Source organism: Agelaius phoeniceus, chromosome 17, assembly GCF_051311805.1.
Source record: "Agelaius phoeniceus isolate bAgePho1 chromosome 17, bAgePho1.hap1, whole genome shotgun sequence".
NCBI classification, from domain to species: Eukaryota; Metazoa; Chordata; class Aves; order Passeriformes; family Icteridae; genus Agelaius; species Agelaius phoeniceus.
The window spans coordinates 3,990,451-4,014,437 of NC_135281.1; the positions used below are offsets into that span (position 1 = coordinate 3,990,451).

Genomic DNA, 23,987 nt, shown 5'->3' on the forward strand with positions numbered 1-23,987 from the left:
ACACCTCCAAGATCATGGAGTCCAACCACCAACTCAGCCCTGCCATGGCCAGCATTAAACCACACCCCCAAGCACCTCATCTCTGTGATTTTGGAAGCACATGCCCTCACCCAGAGAGCAGCACAGCAGCCACCAGCCCTATCTGACAGCTTCTGGGGACCATGGCCTGGTATCCCAGTGATGGGAAGAGCCCCAGCAGCTCTCCAGGAGCCTGTGGGTGCTGCAGCCTCCCTGCTGTGTGTGTGCCAAGCCTGTTCTCCAGACCTTTCTGTGCCAAGCAGGGCCTCCCTTCCAAGCTGGCACCGTCCCCGTGCTCGTGGCACAATGACAGTGACACAAGCTCCAGCCCCACATCCAGCACCAGGCTCTTCCTGCCCCTGAGCCAGCCAAGATTTCCAGCTCTGGTGGAAAATGAGAAGCTCCAGTTGAGCTTCAGAACATGCTAAGACAATTCCTCAAAACAAGAGGATGTTGAAATCCACATTTCCCAGAGAATTCAGTAGTGCTTTCCTGGAAATGGGAACTACCTGTGGCTTCACATGCAGCTTCTGGATAGCAGGACTTAAAATCAAACTTATCAGGAAAGCTTCCATGATAAACTTGGATTTGCCTGTGATACAGGGATCCTGGTTTAGAATCCAGTTTGGGTTGGAAGGGACCTTAAAGATCATCTCCCTGCCATGCACAGCACAGGAAGGTGAAGGAGTGGGAAAAGAGGGTGATAATTTTGTGCAAGGCTGCCCTTGATTCCAGCTTTTCACTTATTTCCTCTCCAACTGGCACATTGTGACCTTTCCAGGCAAAAAATAAAATTAAAAAAAAATATAATAAATAAATGAATAATATTAATGCATGCAGGGAAAGGATGCCAGAGTCAGCTCTAGAGCCTGCAGTCCAGATCCCTGCTCCCAGGACATATTCTAAATCTCAGTCAATACCTCATGTTTTCCAAAGAACAAGGCATTTCACATTTTATTAATTCTAACTAAAGCCCTTTTTATTGCAAACTTTCTATTTAGCATTTGATTGCAGCCACCACCACTGAGACTCTCACTGTATTAAAGCAGAAAATCTATTGATATTTTTCTTTCCTGCCATCTCAATCCCAGAAGGTGCTATTGAAATTAGTTCAAATACACTTTCAGAGGTCTTTTCCAGCCTGAGCTACTTTATGATTTTTAACATGTATTTGTTTCTTTGGTGCTCTCACACAAATTTGGTACCCCACTTCCACAGATGATTGAAGCTCCATGTTGTTATTCCTAAAAAGAGGCCAAATATGCCAAACAACTCACTTAAAGGCCTGCAAGTTTATGAACTAAAAAGACCATTTCAATACTTTTCACCTCTTCAAAGCCCAGCTCTTAAATGGAAAACCCAGCTTAATAGAGTGTTCAAAAAGCCACCATTCTGGTCTGATTTAAATCAAATGGTTAAATATTCCACATGTTTGGCACAGCCAGAACTATCTGCTTTGCAAACAGATGGCCACCCACTATTAATTTGCAACCTTGACACAGAAATGCAGGTTGTCAATTAATTAAAAAACAAATGCCAGCAGTCTTCAGTTCATATTATGACCTGCAGCCTTCCCTCTTTATCTTAAATGAAGGAAAAAATTGATATATAAAGCTACCACCTACTAATGCAAACTCTTGGCACGGAATAAATGCTGGTCTCAGCTTGAACAGATTGATCAAGTTGAAACCCCAGTGTCACCAACATCCGTCTGGGGTAGAGAGCCCAGACCATAATTCCAGTGTCAGTCCCTAAATATCCCTGGATTGAAGGCTGACCTCAGTGTCTGGCTGCAGGGCTGGACCCACGGTGCTTGCTGGAAGGTTTTTCTTCCAGGGCTGTTTGATCTTCAATCAACAATGCTTATCAGTGCTAAAGTCTGCCAGCCATTCCCAAAAGTTTGATATTTTTAACAGCACATTCTTCTTCTCCTTTGAACGCTATTTAGAGACAAGATAATGTGGCAGGGGAAAAGTTGCCTCCCTGGGTTGAGCATGAACAAACAGGGCAGGATCTGATGGGGGGGAATATTTTCCATTGCTACAAGCCCCAGTTTCTGTTCTTTGTGTCCCCTCCCCCAGTATTTCTGCTTTTTCTTCTTTATATGATATTCTAACACTTTTTTGGGCCATTGCATAAGCTGAAACAAATCAAGATAATTCAGCTAGAACTCACTAAGGTTTTCATACATTTCATTTTCATGCTGTCAAAGTTTCTCTTCTTTTTGTTGAGGACTCCAGGGTACACTGCCCCTCTTCTGACAGTAGGGACAATGGATCTAATTCCCTAAAAATACATCATTCTTCCACTGCAGGCACAACGTTCTGAGATGGCTCAGTGCATAAAACCCCTCTGTTTGAAGAAGCACCCAAGAAAACTAAGAAACAGGGAATGGGAAAGAAACAGGGAATTGTTGTTTATTGACAAAAAAGAAATAAAAATGTTAGGGTTTAGTAACTGTAAATGATGCAACATCACAGAATGGTTTGGATTGTATCTCATGCCATGGGCAGGGACACCTCCCACTGTCCCAGGCTGCTCCCAGCCCTGTCCAGCCTGGCCTTGGGCACTGCCAGGGAGCAATTGTTCCTCACAGGGAACAATTCCCAATTCCCAATCTCCCATCCAGCCCTGCCCTCTGGCACTGGGAGCCATTCCCTGTGTCCTGTCCCTCCATCCCTTGTCCCCAGTCCCTCTCCAGCTCTCCTGGAGCCCCTTTAGGCCCTGCCAGGGGCTCTGAGCTCTCCCTGGATCCTTCTCCTCTCCAGGTGAGCACCCCCAGCATTCCCAGCCTGTCCCAGAGCAGAGGGGCTCCAGCCCTTGGAGGGTCTCCATGGACTCCTCTGGACTCATTCCAGCAGCTCCAGGTCCTTCTCATGTTGGGGGCCTTCAGCAGCAGCACAGAGGTCCCTGGGAGCATCTTCCCCTCTGCATAAAGGAGAGGTGAGGGTGGAATAAAGGGGTGGAAGCTCATCCTTGGCCAAGGGTTTGCTCTCAGGGGAGAAGGGAGCTCAGCCTGCACTGCTGGAACAGGGCTGAGCTCCAGCAGCTCCACACGAGGCCAAGCTCCCCATGACAATCCCCTCCCCTTCCCAGCACCATCCTTCACACTACAACTGTTGCATTTGAGGGTTTTCAAAAGGCAACTTGACAACTCCTAAAGAGCCTGCACAGCCCTACCACCTTCCCAGGGAGAGGGAGATGTTCAGGAATAAACAGTAAGGGTGAACCTGGCTGGAAAGGTGGAACTTTCTTCATGGCTATGAATGTGGAGATCCACATCTTTGGAAGAGAGAAGCCTTTCAGATGGCCCAGGCTCTGCTTGCACTTCTCCAGGGGCCTGGGTCTCCTGCAATGGATACTCAGTGCTCAGAGTGCCTCAAATTATTCCTAAAATAACCCCCCACATGTCTGGGGGGCCCTGAAATGAAATGAGCTGCTGCTTCTGGAGAGGGAGAACTTGGCCAGTTCCTGGAGAGGATAAAAGGCAGAGCCATGACACAGCTCTTATCTCCCAAGCTTGGCCACTGGCAAGAACAGAGATGGAGAGGAAGGTGATTGTTTTTTCTAAAGTGGAGAGGAAAAGCACCACCATGCACATGCAGGCAGCTGGGAAGAAAGGGGATGGAGCCTCCCTGAGGAGCCCAGATGGGGATGGAAACTCTGACTCACCAGCAGGTTTTGTGGGAAGAGAAACCTGCTGATGTGATCCAGCTAATCTGATAAAAAAAGGGCTCCTTGCCACTGGGGGGTGGGACAGGACCCATGGGGCTGGGGGGAAAACACAGCCTGGGTGCCAGGGAGGATGGTGGCATGCCACCAGAGGGGAGGGTGGCTCGTGCCAGGGCTCGTCCTCCTCCTCCCCTGAGCACCACAGTGCCAGGGCTGCCCCAGACCTTTCCTCCAGGCTGGGGGGCTCTGCTGGGGAAGATGATGCTCCTTGGGAATGGGGAGAAGAGGCTCAGAGCAGAGGGGCAGCAGGTTCTGCCACCTGGGCCTTAAAATGTCACCCCCCCTTTCCTATCAGCTGCTAAGTCATGAGATCCTTAGAAATTTAGGGGAAAAAGGCAGCATGAGAGCAAGAGGGTGAATCCTCAAACCAACAGAATAAATTAAATCTTCTACATTTTAAACACTGGCAAAACTCTCCTGTGCCCAGGTCCAGCCCAGAATTAGAGGTCAAGAAGCTGCCTGGGACCGAGGCTGGGCTGATTTCTGCAGATCAGGCTCCTCTGAAGCCACGTGCAGCCACCAACACAAGCCAATAATCTCCCCACAAGAGCAATTCCTGGCTCAGGCCCCGTTTAACACTTCCCTCCCAGTTCCCTTCCCCACGGAGCCGAGCTGCAATCTCACAGTCGTCAGGAAGAGATTTAATTATATCTGCAGAGGTCAAGCAATCCATGCAAAAGATGGGGGAGGCGGGGAGAGGTTCTGTGGCACAAGGCAGAGATTCTGCCTGCAGCACCACGGCAGCCAGGGCCATTTTTCAGGGAAGAAATGGCATCCATCAGAACAAAACCTCCAGAGGGAAACAATAGGAAAAGGTGGGGGAGAAGGCAGATAATTAAGATATTTAAATCTGGTCATACAGCTGTAAAATCAGGTGATTTAATGCTGTTTTCTATCTTTTTATTATTATTTTTTTAAAGAGTAGTGTGATCAGTGCTTGTTCCAGTAAGTTTTGTTGAGAGATTTCTTCCTGCTGAAGCTGAGCTGTGCATCCCCAATTACTATAATTAGATATAATATATCATATATAATGCATAATATAATTTCTATCATATATTAGATAATAGATAATTTATGTACACCATGGAATATAGTATATGCCATCTATAATTTATGTGTAATATTATAGAACATACATTATGCATTATTTAATTATATTAAAACGAGTGTAAAATCACAAAGGTGGAACATTAGAGCTCAAACCTCCAATTAGGAATTAATAGTTTGAAAGCACTAATCACACTAACACTTCAGCCTGACTTGAGGAATACTGAATAAGATCTCAAGAGGAGGCAGAGGTGCTGCTACACGACAGTTCAGACAGAAGCCTCACACTCACCGGATGGAAAATTGTCAGGAAAAACACATTAGCAACACAATAACTTATTTTTAATGTGGAGCTGTTAGGAAAACACAATTATATGCTTCATTTATACTGCCAGATATAACCCAACTTATGGTAAAAGCATTTAGAGCTCATTTTGTAAAAAAAAAAAAAACCAACAGAGGAGTACAAAGGTAATAGGGGAAAATTGCACCTCGAGGGGAAAATGCTCCCCCCTCCCAGTGGGGCCAGTGTGTGGTGGTGGAGCATCCTCAGCTCCTGCTCTTGTAGCCAGCAGGAAGGAGATGCAAAGTGAAGGCAGCATGAAAACAGAGATTTTTTGGCAGATGCTGCAGTAAAATCACAATGTTAACAACGACCCCCAGGAAAGGAGCTGGCAGTGCCCATCCCTACGAGGAGGAAAAGCTGGAAGAGCTCTGCAGGGTTCCAGGTGCTCTCCCACTGCCCTGGCACGAGGATCAGCCATGCACTCTCCAAAATATTGAGTGCTCTGGTCTGTACAATAAAATAGAGTTTATTAACAGGATGTTTTCTCTGTTATGGATGCACAAACTGATCCTGGTGCCTGCTGCAGGCTCAGAGGTCCAAGGCAGAGCTGATCATGGATTTCCTCTGCACTTATGGTGGTGTAACACCCACAGGCTCTGGAACACTGATTCAGGGGACAGTCATAGATTTGAAGAATCATAAATAAATCAGAGAAACCTGTACAGTTCTGATCCTGAAATTTTGTTTCTTGATGACTCCTCTGCTACAAGGACTTCCACGGATGAGGTTCTTGACAAGGTTATTCAGAAGCAGCCCAAACAAACATGTTGTTACACACAAATCAGACTGGTCTTCAAAACATCTCCCATTGTTCCCAAAACAACCAGATTAAAGCCTCCCCTCCGTGCATGCAGAGAGAACAACATTTTCTATGAATGGACAGACATTCATTATTTAGCTTCCAATCCCTGACTTAAAGCCCAAGGCAAAAAAAATGGAGCTTCAAACACTTTCTGCTGTGCAGCCCATCAAAGGCCACTCTGGAGAAGGCAGGGTTGTCCCACTGAGTAACTCAACCACTTTTCAGAGGAAGCTCTTGCCAATATTCAGGGCCTAAAAGAAAAAAATAATTTAAAAAATCTACATTTGCAAATCAACAGGAGCTGCCTGCCAAATGAGAATGAAATGGGCCTCAAATTAAAAATCTGCTGGACTTTGTTCTGCATCCAAAATCCTCCATCTCCAAAGAAAGATTTATGCTACTTCAAAACAGAGTTGGCTTCGGAAGTAGGAAGGGAAAAAAATGTATTTTATCTTCCAGAATGGCAAAGCAGTGCTGGAACAAGGAAAAAGGGACCATGTTTATCACTGCAATGTACAATTTATTGTAAAAGTCAAAACAGAACATTTCACAGAAATGCATTTGCTACATCGACTCAGGCTCGTACCAGCTCAGATCCCATTTCTGAAGGGTTCTTAAAAGAAGAGAGCATTGGTTGCAGACTAATACCCATCACATGACTAGTAGATTTTAATGGTGTATTGGTAAAATAGCTTTTGTCAATTTATCAGCCCAAAAGGCAAGAGAGAGGCTGTATTTGGAGAGGCAAAGCCACAGGATCCTACAAGGGAAATTTGGGAAAAGGTTTGATGGTGCTGATGAATCCTACAGAAATCCTGCAGGGTTAATAACAGAGCCCCCAGCATGGGGATTCCTGAGGACCACAGGCACTCCCAGGGTCTCACAGCAGTGTGGATTTGGTATTCCCAGGCTGGGTCCTCCTCCTCCTCCTCCTCATCAATCCCCATCAATTCCTCTGGCTGGAAATTGGGCATCGTGCTAACGCAGTCTGACCATTGTAGCACCAGAAGCAAGCAGGCAGAATTTGTATTTAAATTTATTTCTGCAGGAAGAATAGAGATGATAATTCACTCCCCAAAGATGCCCCTGGGGAGCAGGATCACTCCTCCTGCATCCCTGCACACCCTGCATGAAAGAGCTCAGGGTATCGTGCTCTGGCAGGATTCCTGTCACAGGCCTCCCTTGCCAAGGCAATTTTGCTTGGGCTGAGAAGGAAAAACTCCCTCCTGAGCTTTGTAGATCCATACAAACAATTTAGGATCTAGAAAAAACCCCTTTCATGCTGGTGTATCAGCCAGCACACCAGATCCTGTCACTAAAGCTCTGCTAAGAGCTGAACGAGCCTCGCTGTTACTAAAATGCACATTTTTTACCGTACCGTGGTTTGCTTATTGTGAAATAGAGCTGCAGAATCTCCCTAGAGCTCAAGTGGGAAAAATCTCCACATTTTCTCAAAGCAATTGGAGGGTGGGAGGGAGCAACACCCCCTTAGGTGGTGCAGGAACACGCTGCTCTCCCCAAAACACCAGCACCACACACGAGCAGCTCAAAGCCCTGGGAAAGCTTTCCTGGCAAGCAAGCAGGAAGGGAAATGCAGCAGGAACCAGGAAAATGGCCAGAGGGGACAGGAAAAGGGATTTAGACCCAAACTGAATCAAGGAATCCAAACCAGAGGTGTTTCCTTTAGTGTTGCTCAGGTGGCTGATGGCAGGGATGGGTGTCACAGTTTGGATGAGGGCTCCTCACACTTTCAGCTGAACCTCCCCAGTCCCTCATGGACACTGAGCAGACACCAGAGGTGTTCCTACTGCCCCAGTGGTGGAGCAGGTCCTGGATCCAGCCCACAGGATGGGGTGGCAGAACTCCACAGTGGGAAATGCTCACTGCAGCTTGTCCTCTCAGGTGCCTCCTCATCAGCCCCACTCCTTGGGCTGAGCACTCTGCAGCCCTAAAAACCCTGCCAAGGAGCACCAGGCTGTGAGCAGCAGCTCCCTGGGCACCAGGAAGTGTGGAAGGGCTGGCTCCCCTCCCCAGCTGCCATGGCAGGCTGCTCCATGCAGGATCACCAGTGACAGGGACTGGTTTACACAGGGAGCCCTTTTCCCCAGCTTCAGTGCCACCAGTACTCCTGATCCATCAGAACGGCTCACCAAACACAGTCAGCAGCAGGGAGGGCTCCTCCTCACCCTGCCTGATGGGGCAGGAGGGCTCTCATCATCCACTTGTGGGTGTCCAGCCCCTCACCACCCTCTCCATCCCTGCCAGTGGCCAGCCCTTCCAGGGCAAACAGGGATGCTGTGGAAGCAGTTAAAGGAAGGGTGCAAATTCCCTCTTTCTGGGAAGGCCAGGGCTGAGCACACACTCCCATTTCATTATCCCTCTAAACATCCCTTGTCCTTTCAGAAATGGAAATGCTGATGTGCAATAGGCCCCTGCGTATCTGCAAAGAGGAATTGTGGCTGACTGCAGCGTGCAGGAGAGACTGGAGACCTCCTGGTAACAATATCATGTCCAGTAAGTGCACAAAACAATTCCATTAACATTTCAGGCTGCTCTGGGCTAAGGCAGCTCTGCCGTGCTCTCAGTGAGTTATTTATGCACAGTGACACTGCACAGCCCAGCTTTGCTGCCTCCCCCTAAAGAAATAAATAAATAAAGGGGGAAAAAAAACCCAAACCAAACAAAAATACCCTGAACAAAACAAGCCTTTTAAATCAAAGGGCTTTAGAGCATCTCCATGAACTCAGCGAAGCAGGAGGACAGCGAAGAGCCTGTAAGTGCTCCTTGCTCAGGTCCTTCCCAGAGATGGATTTTATCTGGGATATCTGCACGCCATAGTGGGAGAATTCTGATTTTTCCAGTCCACCCTACCCTCCTCTGGAGATGTTTTAAGTGGAAATGCTTTGAGGCAGACACTGACACAGCCCAGCCCTGGGCTGAGCCACCAGCACCGGCCAGGAGCAGTGGGGTTGGGATTGGTGTGAGGTTCTGGAGTTTCCCAGAGAATCCCAGGAAGCAGGAGAACTCTTGCTCCATGGCAGAGAACATGAGAAGGAGAGAACAGCACGCTGCTGGTGATCCTCGGCCGGATCCCACCTGGAGTTATCCGAAGGAAAAGCACCAGGAGCCAGCTCCTCCCGCCCCTCTCCGGGCCACGGTTTGGTGCTGGAGTTACAGCCGCTGTACCTGCAGTCTGCCAGGGAAACTGAGTCAGCCCGTTCCATCCCTGCCTTCATCCCAGCCACATGCCACAGACAAACGTGCACGGCTGTGCATAAGCAAATGTCATTTGATAACTCAGAAAAGAAAAGAAGGGGGGGGGGGGATGGAAAAAGCACCCAGCAAAGGGTAAGTCACTTCCTTTCTTCTGCCGCTGCCTTAAGATGCTCGCTAGCAGTGACAACAGCAGCATCTGGTGGCAGTGGTCAGTACCTGGGGCGCTCCCCTCCGCTGTCCCATCCGCCCTGGGCACAGCCAGCAGCAGCAGCAGCAGCAGCGCCCATCGCTCCCGCTCGCTGCACCCGCAGGAGAGGCGATTCCCGCAGCCTCGGAGCCGCGGATCAATGGCCAGCGCCTAATCCGGGACTAATCTCAGGGATTCAGGCCACGGATGAGCTTAGGACGAGGGGCCCCGCGCCCCAAGGCTCGGGGGGACACGGACACCACGCAGCCCCAATGCTGGGACACTGCGAGCGCGGTCACCAGCCCCAGCTCCCGCACAAAACACCGCAAGGCGAAGTGAATCATGCTGGCATCCAACAACTTCTGGGTAAAAGCGAGTTCCGAAAGGCAGCGGGGTCTGGGGGCAGCCGCAGTTGCCAGCGGCTCACGCTCACATGATCCCAGGTTTCTGCTCTCACACACCACGGGCGGGTGTTTCAGCAGGACAAATGTCCTGCTCCCAGGTGATCCGGCTCTCGTCAGTATTTTAAAAGCTTATTTAGTGTTTTAAGAGCAACGGGCAATGATAATAAAACACTTTGAAGGCAGCAGTACGCAGATACAGGCGGAAACAACGAAAGTTGTTTCCTTTCAGTATAATCCGGCATATCAAAATAAACGAGAACTATTCGCTTTGCTACAACTTAATAAAAAGAGATAAATAACCCACTGACAGAGAAACAGTTAAATACATCTCCTGATACATTAAGATTAATTTGCCGCGTCTGGGAAGCCGCACGCATTTCCCTCTGCTGTGTTTTAAGAGTTTGATCCCAAAGTATCACAACAGCGAGGTGAGCCGAGAGCATCCTGAGCTGCTGTACCGACGCAGGAGACCATTTTCTCCTTTTATTAACTTTTTTCGACGCAATTACCCGAATTTGGCCAGAAAGCAGCAAGGATTACGTCTGGGATGATCCCCCTCCCTCCAAAGAGATCTGGATCCCAGGGCTTTGTAGCTGAAACATCAGCGCTGTTTACCCACGGCGAGCAAGGCGACGCTCGCTGAAAACTCCTTAACCCTGAAGTAGCATCTATCCCCTTCGCTTGGCTTTCTCCAGGATGAGGGAAATTTCCTAGAGCACCTCCGCGCTCTCAAATATCCCCTGCGCATCCCTCTCCCGTTACAAGTGCAGGCTGCTTCGCCTCGCAGCTGCAGCGAGCGGGGGAAATGTGAGTGATGGAGGTGTCCCCACCGTGCGGGGGATCTGGGGGCACACGGACACCCCCAGCCCGGAGCTGGGTGTCCCCTCGGCGGTGAGGGAGGGACGCGAGGGACGGGGCCGGACCCCGCTCGGGAGGAGCCGCGACCCGGCCCGGCGGCTCCGCGGCTCGTGAAGAAGGTGCAAAACAACAACACGGCCAAGAACAACAGGAAAAAAGTACCCGACAACAACCGCAACAACAGCCCCCCACCACACCGTGCGCATCGCCCCGGGCCGAGCGCTCCCGGAGCGGAGGAGGTTAAACCAGCCCCGCACGGACACCGCACGGACACACGGACACACGGACACCGCGCTCCCGGAGCGGAGGAGGTTAAACCAAGCCCGCATGGACGCACGGACACCGCACGGACACACGGACACCGCACGGACACCCCGGAGCGGAGGAGGTTAAACCAGCCCCGCACGGACACACGGACACCGCACGGACACACGGACACCGCGCTCCGCTCCCGGCCCGCCCCGCCGAGCATTGCCCGGGCTCGGGCTCCCCCCGCCCGCTGCGGGCGGCCCGGGCACCCGACGGCTCCCCCCGCTCCGCTTCCAGACCACTTTCAAAATTCCCTCCCGCAGGAGCCGGCGCCGCCGGCACTTTCCTTCCCCATTCCCCGTCGCCGTCCCCGTTCCCGTCCCCGCGGAGCCGCGCGGGACGCGCCGAGCCCGGGCACCCCCCTTGCCCCCGGTACCTTGTTGCAGTGATAATAATCCAGCGGGCCCAGGCAAGTGGGGTCCGCTCCGGGCAGCGAGCCCACGGCGGGCGGGGCGGAGGGGTAGAACCGAACGTCCATGCCGGGGCTGCGGGCGGCGGCAGGCGGGGGCTCCAGCGGGCATGGACCCGGCTGCGGCGGCGGCGGTGCCTGTGGCGCGGGGAGAGGGCGGGGAGAGGGCGGGCGGGGGGGCGGTGGCGGCCCCCGGCCCGCCCCGCTCCGCGCCGCCCCGCGCCGGGGCCGCTATTGTTCGCGGCGGGGCCGGGCGGCTCCTCCAGCGCCGGGGGCTCGGGCACCGCGGGCAGCGCCGCTGGAGCAGCCCCGTGCGCTCCATGCCCGCTGAGGGCAAGGCTGCCGCAGCCGCCCGCCGCTGCCCGCTGCCCGCTGGGGACCCTACCGTGCCCTGCAGCCCGCACTGTGTGTGTGCCCGCTCCCGGCGCGGGACGGGGCCCGGCAGCTTCGTTTCCCTCCGCTCCTGGTGCCCACCCGCGGATGGAGGATGCTGTCCAGCGCGCTGGTCCACCCTCACAGGAACCCCAAAGAGGTGCCCCGTTTAGAGCCCTGACTGCGCCCTATTCTGGAAGGCCTGTGCCTCTCCCAGCCTGGAGAGAACAGCCGGGCTCAACCCCTGCACCTGGCGGTGCCTTCCTGCTCCCCAGGGCACGGACACCCCCATTGTCCCCCCACACATCCCATCCACGTATCTTTACAATTCCCGCTGCTGGAAGGCAGCTCCATCCAGGATCATCCCCCTGCGGCTCCCACGGGCCGGGATTTTCAGGGCACAGCACATGGAAAACCCAAAGGTGTCCGTGGGCAGGGAGGATGCTCGGAGGTGAGCGGGCTGGGCGGGCAGGGATCCCCCTCCTTCCCTCCCTCCCTCCTTCCCCTGCTCTCTCCCGCTCCCTTCCAGCGGCTCCCAACAGATCCCTGCGGAAAAGCAGCCCATGGGAGAGAATGTTTTGTACAGAGTGGTTTTGCAGTACGTTATCCCATCCCCAGGCAGGGGGAAACGCTTGAAAGTTGCAACAACGGGTCCAAAGGCTGGCAAAGAGCTGGGACAGGGCTGGTGGAGACAGTTTGCTGGCAAATCTCCAAGAGAAATTGCCTTTTTTTTATTATTTTCTTAGAAAAACCCCTTCTGACTGACTCTGGAGGCTTATTTCCAACATGCAGCCCTCAGGACTCTCTGGAGCTAGAAAACTGAGCTAAATAAATGCTGAGTTCTTCCTCCAGTGTCTTTCCTTGTAAGAGTGGGGCCAATTCCTGCCAAATTCAGGGAGCAGGAGGCGGGCTGGGGTTTCGAGGGAATGCCAGCTCCAGGAATCAAGTGATTATGTAAAAATCGCAGCTCATTTAAATTAAAAACAAGATTTCAGCTGTCGTGGTGGTGGAAAAAATTGATTTAAGGATAAAAATTGACTGGGGCACAAAAACTACTTCACATGTATTATTATTTTTCAAACTGTGTGATTTTTTCTGGAGAACCAGCATTGATCCTTTTGCATTTAGCAGCGAAGCAGGTTGGCTTCAGGAGTTCACCAGGGAAGCTGCTCCAAGGGCTCCCAGTCAAAGGCATAATAGAGATGTCTAATATTTTGCATTAAAACTTTGAATATCTGAGCTCCACTGATCTGTGCCCTTCCTGATTTACACACCCCCTGAAAGGACTGGTTTTCCTGTCTCCCTGTTTCAGCAAATACTGAACTGACATGTCACATTATTAGAGCTTCATTATTTTTGTAAAACCTTCCCAAGCAGAGTGACTGGTATATTATGAAGTATAAATAATTAAAATAATAGAGATGTCAAAATAATGGAACAAAGTGTATTTTATGATGCATTATTCTGGCTTGTTTATCCACAAAGTCAGTATTTAGTAAGCAGCCTCTGAGTCATTAGCAAGGTTTGACTGTATTATTATCTTTATTAATTATCATAATTATATTTCTTATGTTGTGGAGTCATTGCTAGTGGCTTTGCAGTTAAGGTGGAATTGACTTTCCCACTAAAAGCGGGATTTAATTCTGTTGTTTCCTACAAAAATGAACACGTTTCATTTCACCAAACATGCAGCACCTCCCTGGCTGATACAACCCAATTTATTTGCAGTGCCTGAGCCACCCCATTGCTCCCTTTCAGACCCTCTCAAAGCTCATTTTTTTCCCCAATGAAGCCCCATTTTCTCAGATTTACACAGCTCAGCCCTGTCCAACTTTGCACATTCATCTGCCTCTGTTAGAGACTGATCTGAGACACCCAGCACCACAAAGAGTTATTGCTATTAATAGCCAGAATGCTTATATATATATATATATATATATTTATATATTTGTATATATATGTATACACTACACATATATATGCCAAGGGAAGCTGGCAGAGGGAATGCTCCTCATCAGAGCAATGTTCTCAGAGCTCACCTCGTGTCTCCAGTGCTTCTCCTCCCCAGACTGCCAGAAGAAAACCTGGTGGAGCTGAGCCTCAGCCCTGGCCAGGGCCTGGGTAGCCATGGGTGCCTCCAGCCTCCCTCCATGGTTCTCTGCCCAAGCACCAGCAGCTCCTGCCCCTCACCACGCACCCAGGAAGCCTCCAACTTGTGCCTGCTGCTGAATCCTCCTTCAGCCTGCTTTTCCCTGTTTTTCCCTGTTTTTCCCTGTTTTTCTCTGTTTTTCCCTGTGTTTTGTCCTGGTGGAACTTTGCTGTTGAGCAGATGTGGGTCTGCCAGGGGATGCAGATTTTTGGGAACTCCTGCTCACCAGGGGATGCAGATTTTTGGGAACCCCTACTTTCACCAGGGGATGCAGATTTTTGGGAACTCCTGCTCACCAGGGGATGCAGGTTTTTGGGAACCCCTGCTCTCACCAGGGGATGCAGATTTCTGGGAACTCCTGCTCTCACCAGAGGATGCAGATTTTTGGGAACCCCTGCTCTCACCAGGGGATGCAGATTTCTGGGAACTCCTGCTCCCCTCCAGCCCCTCTCCATGTAGGATCACCACTGCACCATGGAGCTGCTCCCAGGGCTGAGGACATCTGCTCTGGAGCCAGGCTGGGAGAGCTGGAGGTGTCCAGCCTGGAGAAGAGAAGGCTCCAGGGAGACTTTAGAGCTCCTTCCAGTGCTGAAGGGAGCCTGTAAGAAAGGTTGGGACAAGCCTATTGTCAGGGCTTGCTGTGATAGCACCACAGGACAAGACTTTGGGTTTTGCCCAGGTGTGCACAGGCAACAGGAGTGCTCTGGGATGGCTGAAGGCAGCCAGCAATAGGAGTGCAGCTGCAGGATCCCCAACAGGGCTGAGCCAAGCAGCCAAACAGGCTGCAAACACCAGGATATTTTCCTTCCTTGTCCCAGAGACCCCCCAAAACCCCAGAATGTTTGCAGCTGCTTTGGCTGGGCAGCTGAAAGAGGAGCTCCCAACATGACAACTCACATTTCATGGCTAACATTAGCTCTGGAACAGACACAGCAGAGTGTGATTATCTCAGCAATCCCATTTAAGCCACACGGACTCCTCACAAAGAAGGGAAAACTCTACAGTGAGTATTTCTAAATATTAGGCTAAACCTGAACAATCATCATTTCAAAGGCACCTTTCAGAAGCAGGAAAAAGCCTCCAAATCTATCAGTTTCATTATTTGTTTCAAAGTAGTCCTCCTCCTCTCAACAAACCATCTAAAAAGCCTGCTGAATGATTTTTAAAATAATTTAGCACAGTGCAGTTTATTACTTTAAAATACTGATATCATTTTCCCCACTGTATTATGCAGCTATATTTTGACATTTTAGTCTTATCCCCAGTTTATGTCTGAGAATGATTTAATTCAGAGCTACACTCCTCGTTCCCACTTGGAAGTGGAGGGATCTCTAAATATTCAGTAGTTTCAGTGGTCATAAAAAATGCTGAACAAATGGATAAAGCCAATTGCCAATAAACACAATGCAAATGTGTACATTTAAATGCAGTGAAATTGGATTAATTAAATCCACATTGCATCTGGATTTACATGTAATACAAAACAAAATTAAATGCAGCTCAAGAGCTTCCTGTGACTTTAAAACAGGGCTGATTGAAAACATCATCATTTATCTGTGTGGGGTCTGGGTCAGGAACTGTGCTGGTAAATAGAAACATTCACAATCTAGATAAGCTAGATCTGACCCACAAATCAAGGTTATGAATTTGGCATTCCGTGTCGTTTAAAATCTAATGTAAAATTGCATCTCTCTGCTAACAAAACAGATGGTATTAGGCCTTCTTTTTGGCATTGGGTTTTGGTACCTGTCCAAAAAATCTTCTTGACATCCTTTAAATGCAGCTATTTAACCACCTGTCACTATGCTTTAGATGCCCATTGAATTTCTGACAGGAAAAACATTATTTTGTCTACACGTTATTTCACGACACAAGAAACGTAGCACATATACAGCAAAGTTTACACATTGTGTGAAAATCTCTTTGAAAAAAAAAAGGAGAGAGTTGTTACATGCTACTAAGGCAATTACTCCATAATTAATGTCATTGATAGGATAAAACATTCCAGAAACCCAAATACAACAAAACAAAACAAGCTCAAACACGACAGGGAAGTATTAAGGACACTCACAACATCAACTGACAATTTTCTTTTGCCTGAGGGAAAACATCTCACCTTTGGTCAAACACCAACCTGGCTGTGCATATAAGCAAGTAATTTCCCCCCTCCCAGCTCAAAATAATCTTCATTAGCAGGAATATGCTAAAGACAAAAGGTCCCAATACTGTAAAATATATCAGCAAGTTCCTTCTCGTGTTCAAGAGGATACAAGTGCTTGATGCATCAAACCTTGGAACCATTCTTCATAGAATCATTGAATGGTTTGGCTTGGAAAAGACCTTTAAAATCATCTTATTTCACCCTCTGCCATGGGCTGGGACACCTTCCACCATCCCAGGTTGCTCCAAGCCCCATCCAACCTGGCCTTGAACACTCCCAGGGATGGGCAACTACAGATTCCTTGGGCAACCTTCCTCCTGACCTTCAGGATCTTCTCAAAAGTCACGTGTATTCACTTCTCCTGCCCACAGTTTCAACACATGAGACAATGGAGAACCTTGTCCTTAACCTCACCTCCTTAAACCCATACCCAGAGCCATTCCTGATTTTTCAAAGCCTCCCAGATGTGTAGAAAATGAATTTTCTTGCCAGCAGCAGCCTTGGGAGGCAGCTGCAGGTGGCTTCCTTGAAACCCTGACCTTGGGCTCTGTGCTCACACATGTCCTGAGTTTGCATTTGACTTAGGTCATTATTTGCCTGTTTGGCTGCCTGGGATCCTCATCTCCCAGGGAAGTGCAACAGCTTCCCTCCTTCCTTGTGCTGCTCCATGGGAAGGAAAAACTCTGAGTGGTTTGTGCTTGTTTAAACCTGACCTGGCCTGGGATGCTCCTCCAAATTTGGGGCAGCAAAAGAAGGATGGCTGCAGAGGAGAGAGGAGTTTGCATTCTGGGGAGGAGGGAGGACCCAGGACTGTTTGGAGATGAAGGCTGGACCCATCTGGGGGAGTTTTGGGACAGCATTGCCCCAGCTCTCACCTTGGCACATGGAGCACTGGCACACCACGCTGCTGTTCAGAATTCCTCCAGGAAAATATAAATTTTCACAGGGAAACTGTAAGCCAAGAATGGGAATGTATGTCCAGAAGCAGAAATGCATCTCACACAGAGTTTGCAAGGTGTTCCCCAAAGCCAAACAGAAGGATTGCAGGAATAGAGAGGTGAGTGAGCTCTGTCACCCTTTGGGAAAGGTGCCACGGGATAACCCAGGAGTCTGGGACAAGAGCAACAATCCAGCCAAAGACTGTCCCTTCCCCAAGGCAGACATGACCTCCTTGATCACCTGTTTCCCCATGGAGCATTTTTACTTTGTGAGAAATCAGTAAATTCTCATGGGCCTCCCACTTCCTGCCCATGTGAAGGGGGTGGGAGCTGCACTCCACCCCAGATCCCATCCTCAGCCAGGCAAATTCAGAGCCACTCCCTTTCCCAGGCATGGGACACGTAGTGAATAAGGTTTCTGTTAACTAAGTGCTACAAAAAACATTCAAAATAATTTTTCAGGGTCTTGTGCCACTTGTATAATAGAGGAAATTAATCCCAGGTGCCACCCCAGCCACTGGCAAGAGAATTACTCCAGAGACAAATTTGGCTTCATATCTTTAATTTTACTGTGCAGTCGCTGAGAAGAAGTATTGCTTTTGATTTCAAGGATGTCACATACTGTGACCAAGTTGAACAGTTTCTTCAGTTTCTTCCCCCTGAAGTAAAGGAGTCATTTCTTATCACCGCGCTCTGCGTGAGCGTCTCGGGCTCGCGCTCGGAAAGTGAAGCAATTGAATCATCCTCTAGGTTCATTTTGGGGGTGAAGCCAAGCTCCCCTCCTCTACCCAGAGAATTAATCTTTCTCAGAGCAGCTCTCAATGCAGAAGAGAGTGGCTTTTGTTTTATAAATGATGTCCTGAGCTTGCAATAGTTGGGTTTTCTCTAAACGTACTCAATATTTCGGCGGTGCAGGAGAGCTCCCGTGCTCACCCTCAGCCCAGGGAGAAGATTGGCAGCTGATCTTCAAAATTATTCTTTCTTTTTTTAAAGTTAGTTTCCCATGGCTCTGCTTTGCCAAGGTGACAAGAAAAAAAAATATCTATTGTGAGATTTGCCAATTGATCTAGGATTAAATGTCAAAATGCATTTTAGCTCAGTTTCATCGCTGTGGTTTTTTCTTGTGTTTCCAAGTCTCTGCTTTTGCTTTCACACAACAAATCATCACTGGGCATTTTGGGCCAAGGTGGGAATTTCCCAGGGTAACCTCTGAGCTGAAGTACAGCACATGTACTACACTTTAGAAATGGTTTTGCATGTATTCCCACACATAAAGACAGGCTGCACCCCTGCTCAACAGCCCAGAATACCCTGCCTCAAGAATCAAGGCTAAAATTACATCCCAGCTTCCACTTGCTCTATATATATATCTTATACATTCCTAGTGACAGAAAGTTACCTTTTTAAAAACAAAAATGTTAATGAACCTGGAGATTACCAGAGGTTTTTATCTCTTTCACCCTGACCTGGGATGACTCCTGCTTCCTCAGATGGTTTGTCATCATCCTTGCAGGGCTAATGGAGTGAGGGAGAGGAGAGGCTGGGCACAGGTCTGACATTAGGCATTTGTAATGGCATTGCTAAAGCATTTCAGAGCCGAAGCTTTGAACATGAAAAGGAACTCTGACTCTCTGGGCTTTTGGCAGCCTTCCTCCAGGGTTTCTGCTGCCCATGGAAATGCTGGTTGGTGTTATTAGCTGAGCTGCACAAATAATGGATTTTCATTTCAATGGCAGAACTAAAGACTCCAGCAATGCCAGGGAGGGTGCAGGGAATTATCACGGGTTAACCCCAAAATGTCCCTGTCTGACACAGCACTTGCAGCTCAGTGTCAGGTTACTTCCTGCCTCTCTGGCATGAAATAATTACATTGCTGAGGAGACAGAGGCCTTCTTTCCAAGTGGAAACTGAAAATGGTTCATTTTTAAAATGTGAAATGAGATTTTTTTAATATAGTCAATTTGTCTGCCACACCTCTCTTTCTCTACAGAAAGAAGTTGCAAAATTAATACAAATCACAAGCTGGTTAACTTTGCTAAGTTCAGATTTCACTACAAAGGTGCCTCCTCCCATCAGTGGTGCAGGATGACCTCTATGTCTTCTTCAGGCCCAGCTGAAGAGACCTTAGTGCCCAGCTCTGGGCACCCTGGTGAAACACAACCCACACTCTCCTTTCAGTTTCTGCTCCTGATTTTCTTCCCCTACTCACTGCCCTTGCTGCCCTCTTCTCCATCCTGCCTTCTACACCTGCCTCCTCTCCCTGGTCTTCTCAGCTGCAGTTCCAGCTTCTCTGTGTTATTATACAGAAGCAGCATCACAACAACTGACAGAGTTTCTTTCTGGGTTTCCTAAATTCTGCATGTTTCTTAGGAAACTTGTACATCACTGATGTTGTACAGCTTCCTCCAAGATGGATTTTTTTGCTTTGATTCTTGATAAACTTCATCCCAGATTCTGCCTTTTTATCATTATTTTCTTCCATGTGGTTAAAAAAGGCAAGAAGCCCATCCCTGAGCAAGGCAAAGAGCCTGGAATCAGCTGGGCTGGGCAGGCTGAGCCCCTCAGAGCCTCTTTGGATCAAACAAAAATACAACTTTCAGAAAGGCAAACCCCACCACTCAGGCAGCTCTTGTTCTGGCAACCTCACATTCCAGAAGAGTTTGCTCTGACAGCATGGGCTCTGATTCTGGGAGAAGTTAGGGTGTGGGTGATGAAAATCAGAATTTTAGAGGGAAATTAATTTAAATGCAAATGAGCAATGGAGCTGGGGGTGTTCACCTGGAGAAGAGAGGGATCCACTGAGACCTGAGAGCCCCTTCCAGTGCCTAAAAGGGCTCCAGGAGAGCTGGGAGGGACTTTGGGCAGGACCTGGAGTGACAGGACACAGGGAATGGCTTCCCACTGACAGAGTTTAGGGTTAGATGGGATATTGGGAAGGAATTGTTCCCTGTGAGGGTGCTGAGGCCCTGGCACAGGGTGCCCAGAGCAGCTGGGGCTGCCCCTGGATCCCTGGCAGTGCCCAAGGCCAGGCTGGACAGGGCTGGGAGCACCTGGGACAGTGGAAGGTGTCCCTGCCATGGCAGAAGACTGAAACTGAACAATCTTTAGTGTCTCTTTCAACCCAAACCACTCTCTGATTCCCATCCTGATATTCCTGGGGGAATTTCAGGGGTCCCCACATTACAATGACAGAACTGGCACTCATCATCTCACCAGGAATGGCCCCGGGGGGGGGGGATGTGTTTCTGGCTCTCTGCATCCAAAAATCTTTGGAGAAAGCAAAATCTTTACCCCATGGGATCACCTTAACAAAATGAAACAAAACACTGGCCATGAGCTGGGGAGAGGGATCCTCTACAAAATAAATTTTAATCACTACTTTTTTTTTTTTTTTTAAAGCAGATTAAATCAAGCTAAATAGAAAGAATAAAAAGTAGAAAGCAGATTAAATCAAGCTAAGTACAAAGAATAAAAAGTAGAAGTGTTTTTCCTGTGGCTGCATTTTCAGGCCTGGCTGAGGGCTGAGGCCTGGCTGAGCCCCCTGTGTGGCTGGGCCGTGTCCTGGGCCAGGGCAGCCCCAGGCTGTGATGCAGAGCAGAGCCCACATCTCCGGAAATTCACGTTTTTTCCCCTGAAAGGGGAGAGCCTCGAGATTTCAAACAACCCTCTGCCAGCTGACTGTGCAACTAAAGAAAACACTGATGTAATTCAATGAACAATGAGGAACCCAAACTTAGCACAATGATCGTTCTGGCTTTGTTTTCAGTTTCAGCAGCTCTGCACAGCGTTGATTACATTCACAGGGGCCACGTTTGCAGAAAGCAAGGTCTGCAAGGCACTGCATGCTTCACTTGTGGGAAGAACACACCCCTGATCCATGTGAATGCAGGCACGAGGAGACTTTAGCAAGGTGAATCCCACCTGCATGGATGAAATCAGTGTGAGCTCTGCTTTTCCCCCCTGCCCTTCCATCCTTGCCCTGAGCAAACTGGTTGAGTGCAAGGTGCTCCTGCCCATGGCAGAGGGTTGGATGAGATGGGCTTTAATGGCCCTTCCAACCCAAACCATTCTGGGATTTCATGATTCTTCACAAATGCAGCCCCAAATGATGTCCAAAGGTGTTCCCTCAGCACTCAGGCTCTCACATCCCTCAGGGCAGAGAGCCCTGGGCAGGAGAAAATGCATCACTGGGGCATTTTCAGGAATAAACCACTTTGTTTCAGCCTGCTGACCGTGGCTGCAGACCCCAGCCACTAAATCCAGGCTAAACAAGAATAAATAAAAAAACTCAGTCTGAATTTAGGACAACACATGTTTGGTTTTGTTTTTTTTCTTTGCAAAGAAATGCTTTTCTCTCTCAGCTTTTAAATAGGGGCTAAAACTGATAATGTATCTTTAAATAACAATGGAATTCCTGCATGAGTTTCTTTTCCCTGCCTGCTAAAACTGCTCCCAGTCTGGCCAGCCATGAATTGTGCTATTTCAGGTGCTTGCAGCAGTACTGAAGACATGGCATAAAAGGATCTGAGAATGATGGGAAAAAAACCCCAAATTAAAAAAAAAATCTTCAAGGCCAGAGTTTTTTCCCCCTACTAATCTTTCCCTGTTTTTCTGCTGAGTGCAAGTTTGAGATCATTGGGAGAGGAAAACAGTCACACTGTGGGCTTTGAGCCAGTGTCATGGACTAGGAGCAGGTTGCCTGGTGGAGATAAATAATTTGTTTAGAGATGGGAAACAAAGACAGGAAAAAGGGGATGGTCTCACCTGAGCAAGAGGTGGAACCCCACAGGGATTTGTGTGGTTTGAAAAGGAGATCAATTAAACACAACAAAGATGTTTGCACACAAGTCAAAGTGTCCAGGTATTTCCCTAGAGCAGCTTTGCTGCTGGAGAGATGTTGTGGGACAGACAGACACCCAAATAACTGAGCAAGGTGAAGCAGCAGAGGGAATTTAGAGGCAAGAAATGCCACGTACTGCAAATGAGAGCATAGCAACTCCAGCCCTGAGACAGGCTGGGGCTGTTTGTGTCACAAAAACCTCAGTTCTCCAAAACCCTCATCAGCTCAGCAAGCAGAGATGGTCAAAAAATGTAACACAAATGCCAGAGTTTGTGGGATGAGACACTGAACAGAAGAAGTCATTTTGCCAGTGCATAAATTCCTGCTGCACCATCTTTGTAAATATTGCAGGCAGCCCTAATGTTCCCTTTCAGAAAGGATGTTAGAGAACTGGAAAATTTATAGAGACAGGTTTAAAGCATCAGAGTTGTAAGCAGCTTCCATAGGAGCAGCTCCTCACAGGGTAGGTAGATAGATAAGAATATTTGCTTGGAGATGAGACTGTGCAGGGAGTTCTGACACAGGATCCTAAAATCATGAGCAGCATGGAGAAGGATGCTCAGGAACAACTATTTTATTAACTCTTGTAATGGATAAAAACATTAGGCATCAAGAGCATTAATTTTTCTACACTTAAGTAGTTGTCCACCCCATAGGAAATTAAATTGTGACACCCATTGCCATGCTGGGGGAGCAAATGTGCAGCTGGGTTTGAAAGGGACAGGCTCTTGAAAACAATTAGTTGGACCTAAATACATGACACCAGGAAGTCTCTATATCCAGATTGTCCTAAATCTAAGATAACACCCTTGTGAAATGTCATTCAACACAAGCTCTGTCTCTTTTCCAGTTTCCTGAAGCAGTCATTGTTGGAGATGGGATATTAGGCTATATGGATAGCTAGAAAACATTTATGGCTTTAAAATAATAAAACCAATAGGAAGAATTTTGCTGATATGGGCCTTGACCTCAGAAAATGAACACAAGGTGATCAACTTCAGCAAGCTCTGGCTTCAATATGACAAGAAAACAGGTGCTGAGCGAGGAATGGGGGAAAGTGCTATAAAACCTACAAATTTCATTGTTATCAGTGAGTGCTGTGGTTGTTCATTAATAACTGAGAAATGTTTGCACCAGAGCTGATCTAAAACCATATAAAGGTACTTATGCTGTGGTTGGTTCACTAAGATCATGGAGCAGCATTGCAGGCACATGGATCAGGCCAAGCCCCCAGGACAGGGCTGTCCCTACACAAATCAGCCCTGCAAGCCCTGGCCCAGAGGTCTCTCCTGGGCAGGGCTGGGACACCCTGGGCTGGCTGGGAGCAGGGTTTGTGTGGCTTTGCAGAGTCCTGCCTTCACACCCCTCCTGCTGGTGAGTGGAGTCAGAGCCTTGGCTGGGGACAGAGGTGTCACCAAGGGTCAGGTTCTGCCCCAAACTGAGCCTGTCCCCTCTACATCAGCACATTTCACAGAGCCACAGAATGGTTTGGTTTGGAAGAGACCTCAAAGCTCATCTCATCCCAACCCCCTGCCACAGACACCTTCCACTAGACCAGGGTGCTCAAAGCCTCATCACATGGCCTTGAGCTGGTACTTATGTTTTACTCTATCAATTAAAATACTTTATCTTAATTAAAAACCTGCAGACAAGGTCATTGCCCTTATTTATTGAGTGACAAGTGGCAGGTTTTTGTTGGAGCATTGAAGCAGGCACTGCTCAGGGTGTAAGTCCTTTGTTCAGGGTGGCTCAGCCCTGCTCTGTGCTAATCCCAAGTGATCTGCCTTAGGAGGAAAGGGCTTGGAAAGGCAAGGCAAGGCAAGACCTCAGAAAGTTAAACCATTCATGAGCCTACAGGTAATTTCCTGACTGTGAGCGTTCGCTATCAGAAAAAAAAATTAAAAAATAATGACATCTAAATTACAGCTCTGCTATTAAGAGCAGTTTGGTGTTGCTCCCAGTCTTTGAGGCACGGAACAAGCAGGGAGAGAAGCAGAAGCTGCGTGAACCTCTCTGGTTTTACATTTGCAGAGCTGTGGATCTGAGGCGAGACTTAAGCTGGGCATGTGGAGAGATGCAGAAATCTTTAGATTTGCATATACAATATTGAGATCATGAGAATGTCACATTTAAATGCAAAACTCACGTGTCTCATGAATAAATCATGAATGGTGGCAAGACTGATTTCTTCTTTTTTTT

The 23,987-nt window shown here is 48.6% G+C and overlaps 1 protein-coding gene across 2 annotated transcripts in view; it reads right to left on the reverse strand.

Annotated features, from left to right (window-relative positions):
* The window catches only part of TOX2 (TOX high mobility group box family member 2), a 177,498-nt gene extending 165,992 nt beyond the window's left edge, over positions 1-11,506 (reverse strand). The window contains exon 1 of one of the 2 annotated variants that reach the window (XM_054644401.2): positions 11,296-11,506. In XM_054644401.2, the coding sequence (XP_054500376.1) occupies positions 11,296-11,397 (102 nt within the window). In that variant the 5' untranslated portion in view covers positions 11,398-11,506. The remainder of the gene's footprint in view (positions 1-11,295) is intronic. The other variant, XM_054644400.2, reaches the window with a different exon arrangement.
* Between the last annotated feature and the right edge of the window lie 12,481 nt (positions 11,507-23,987).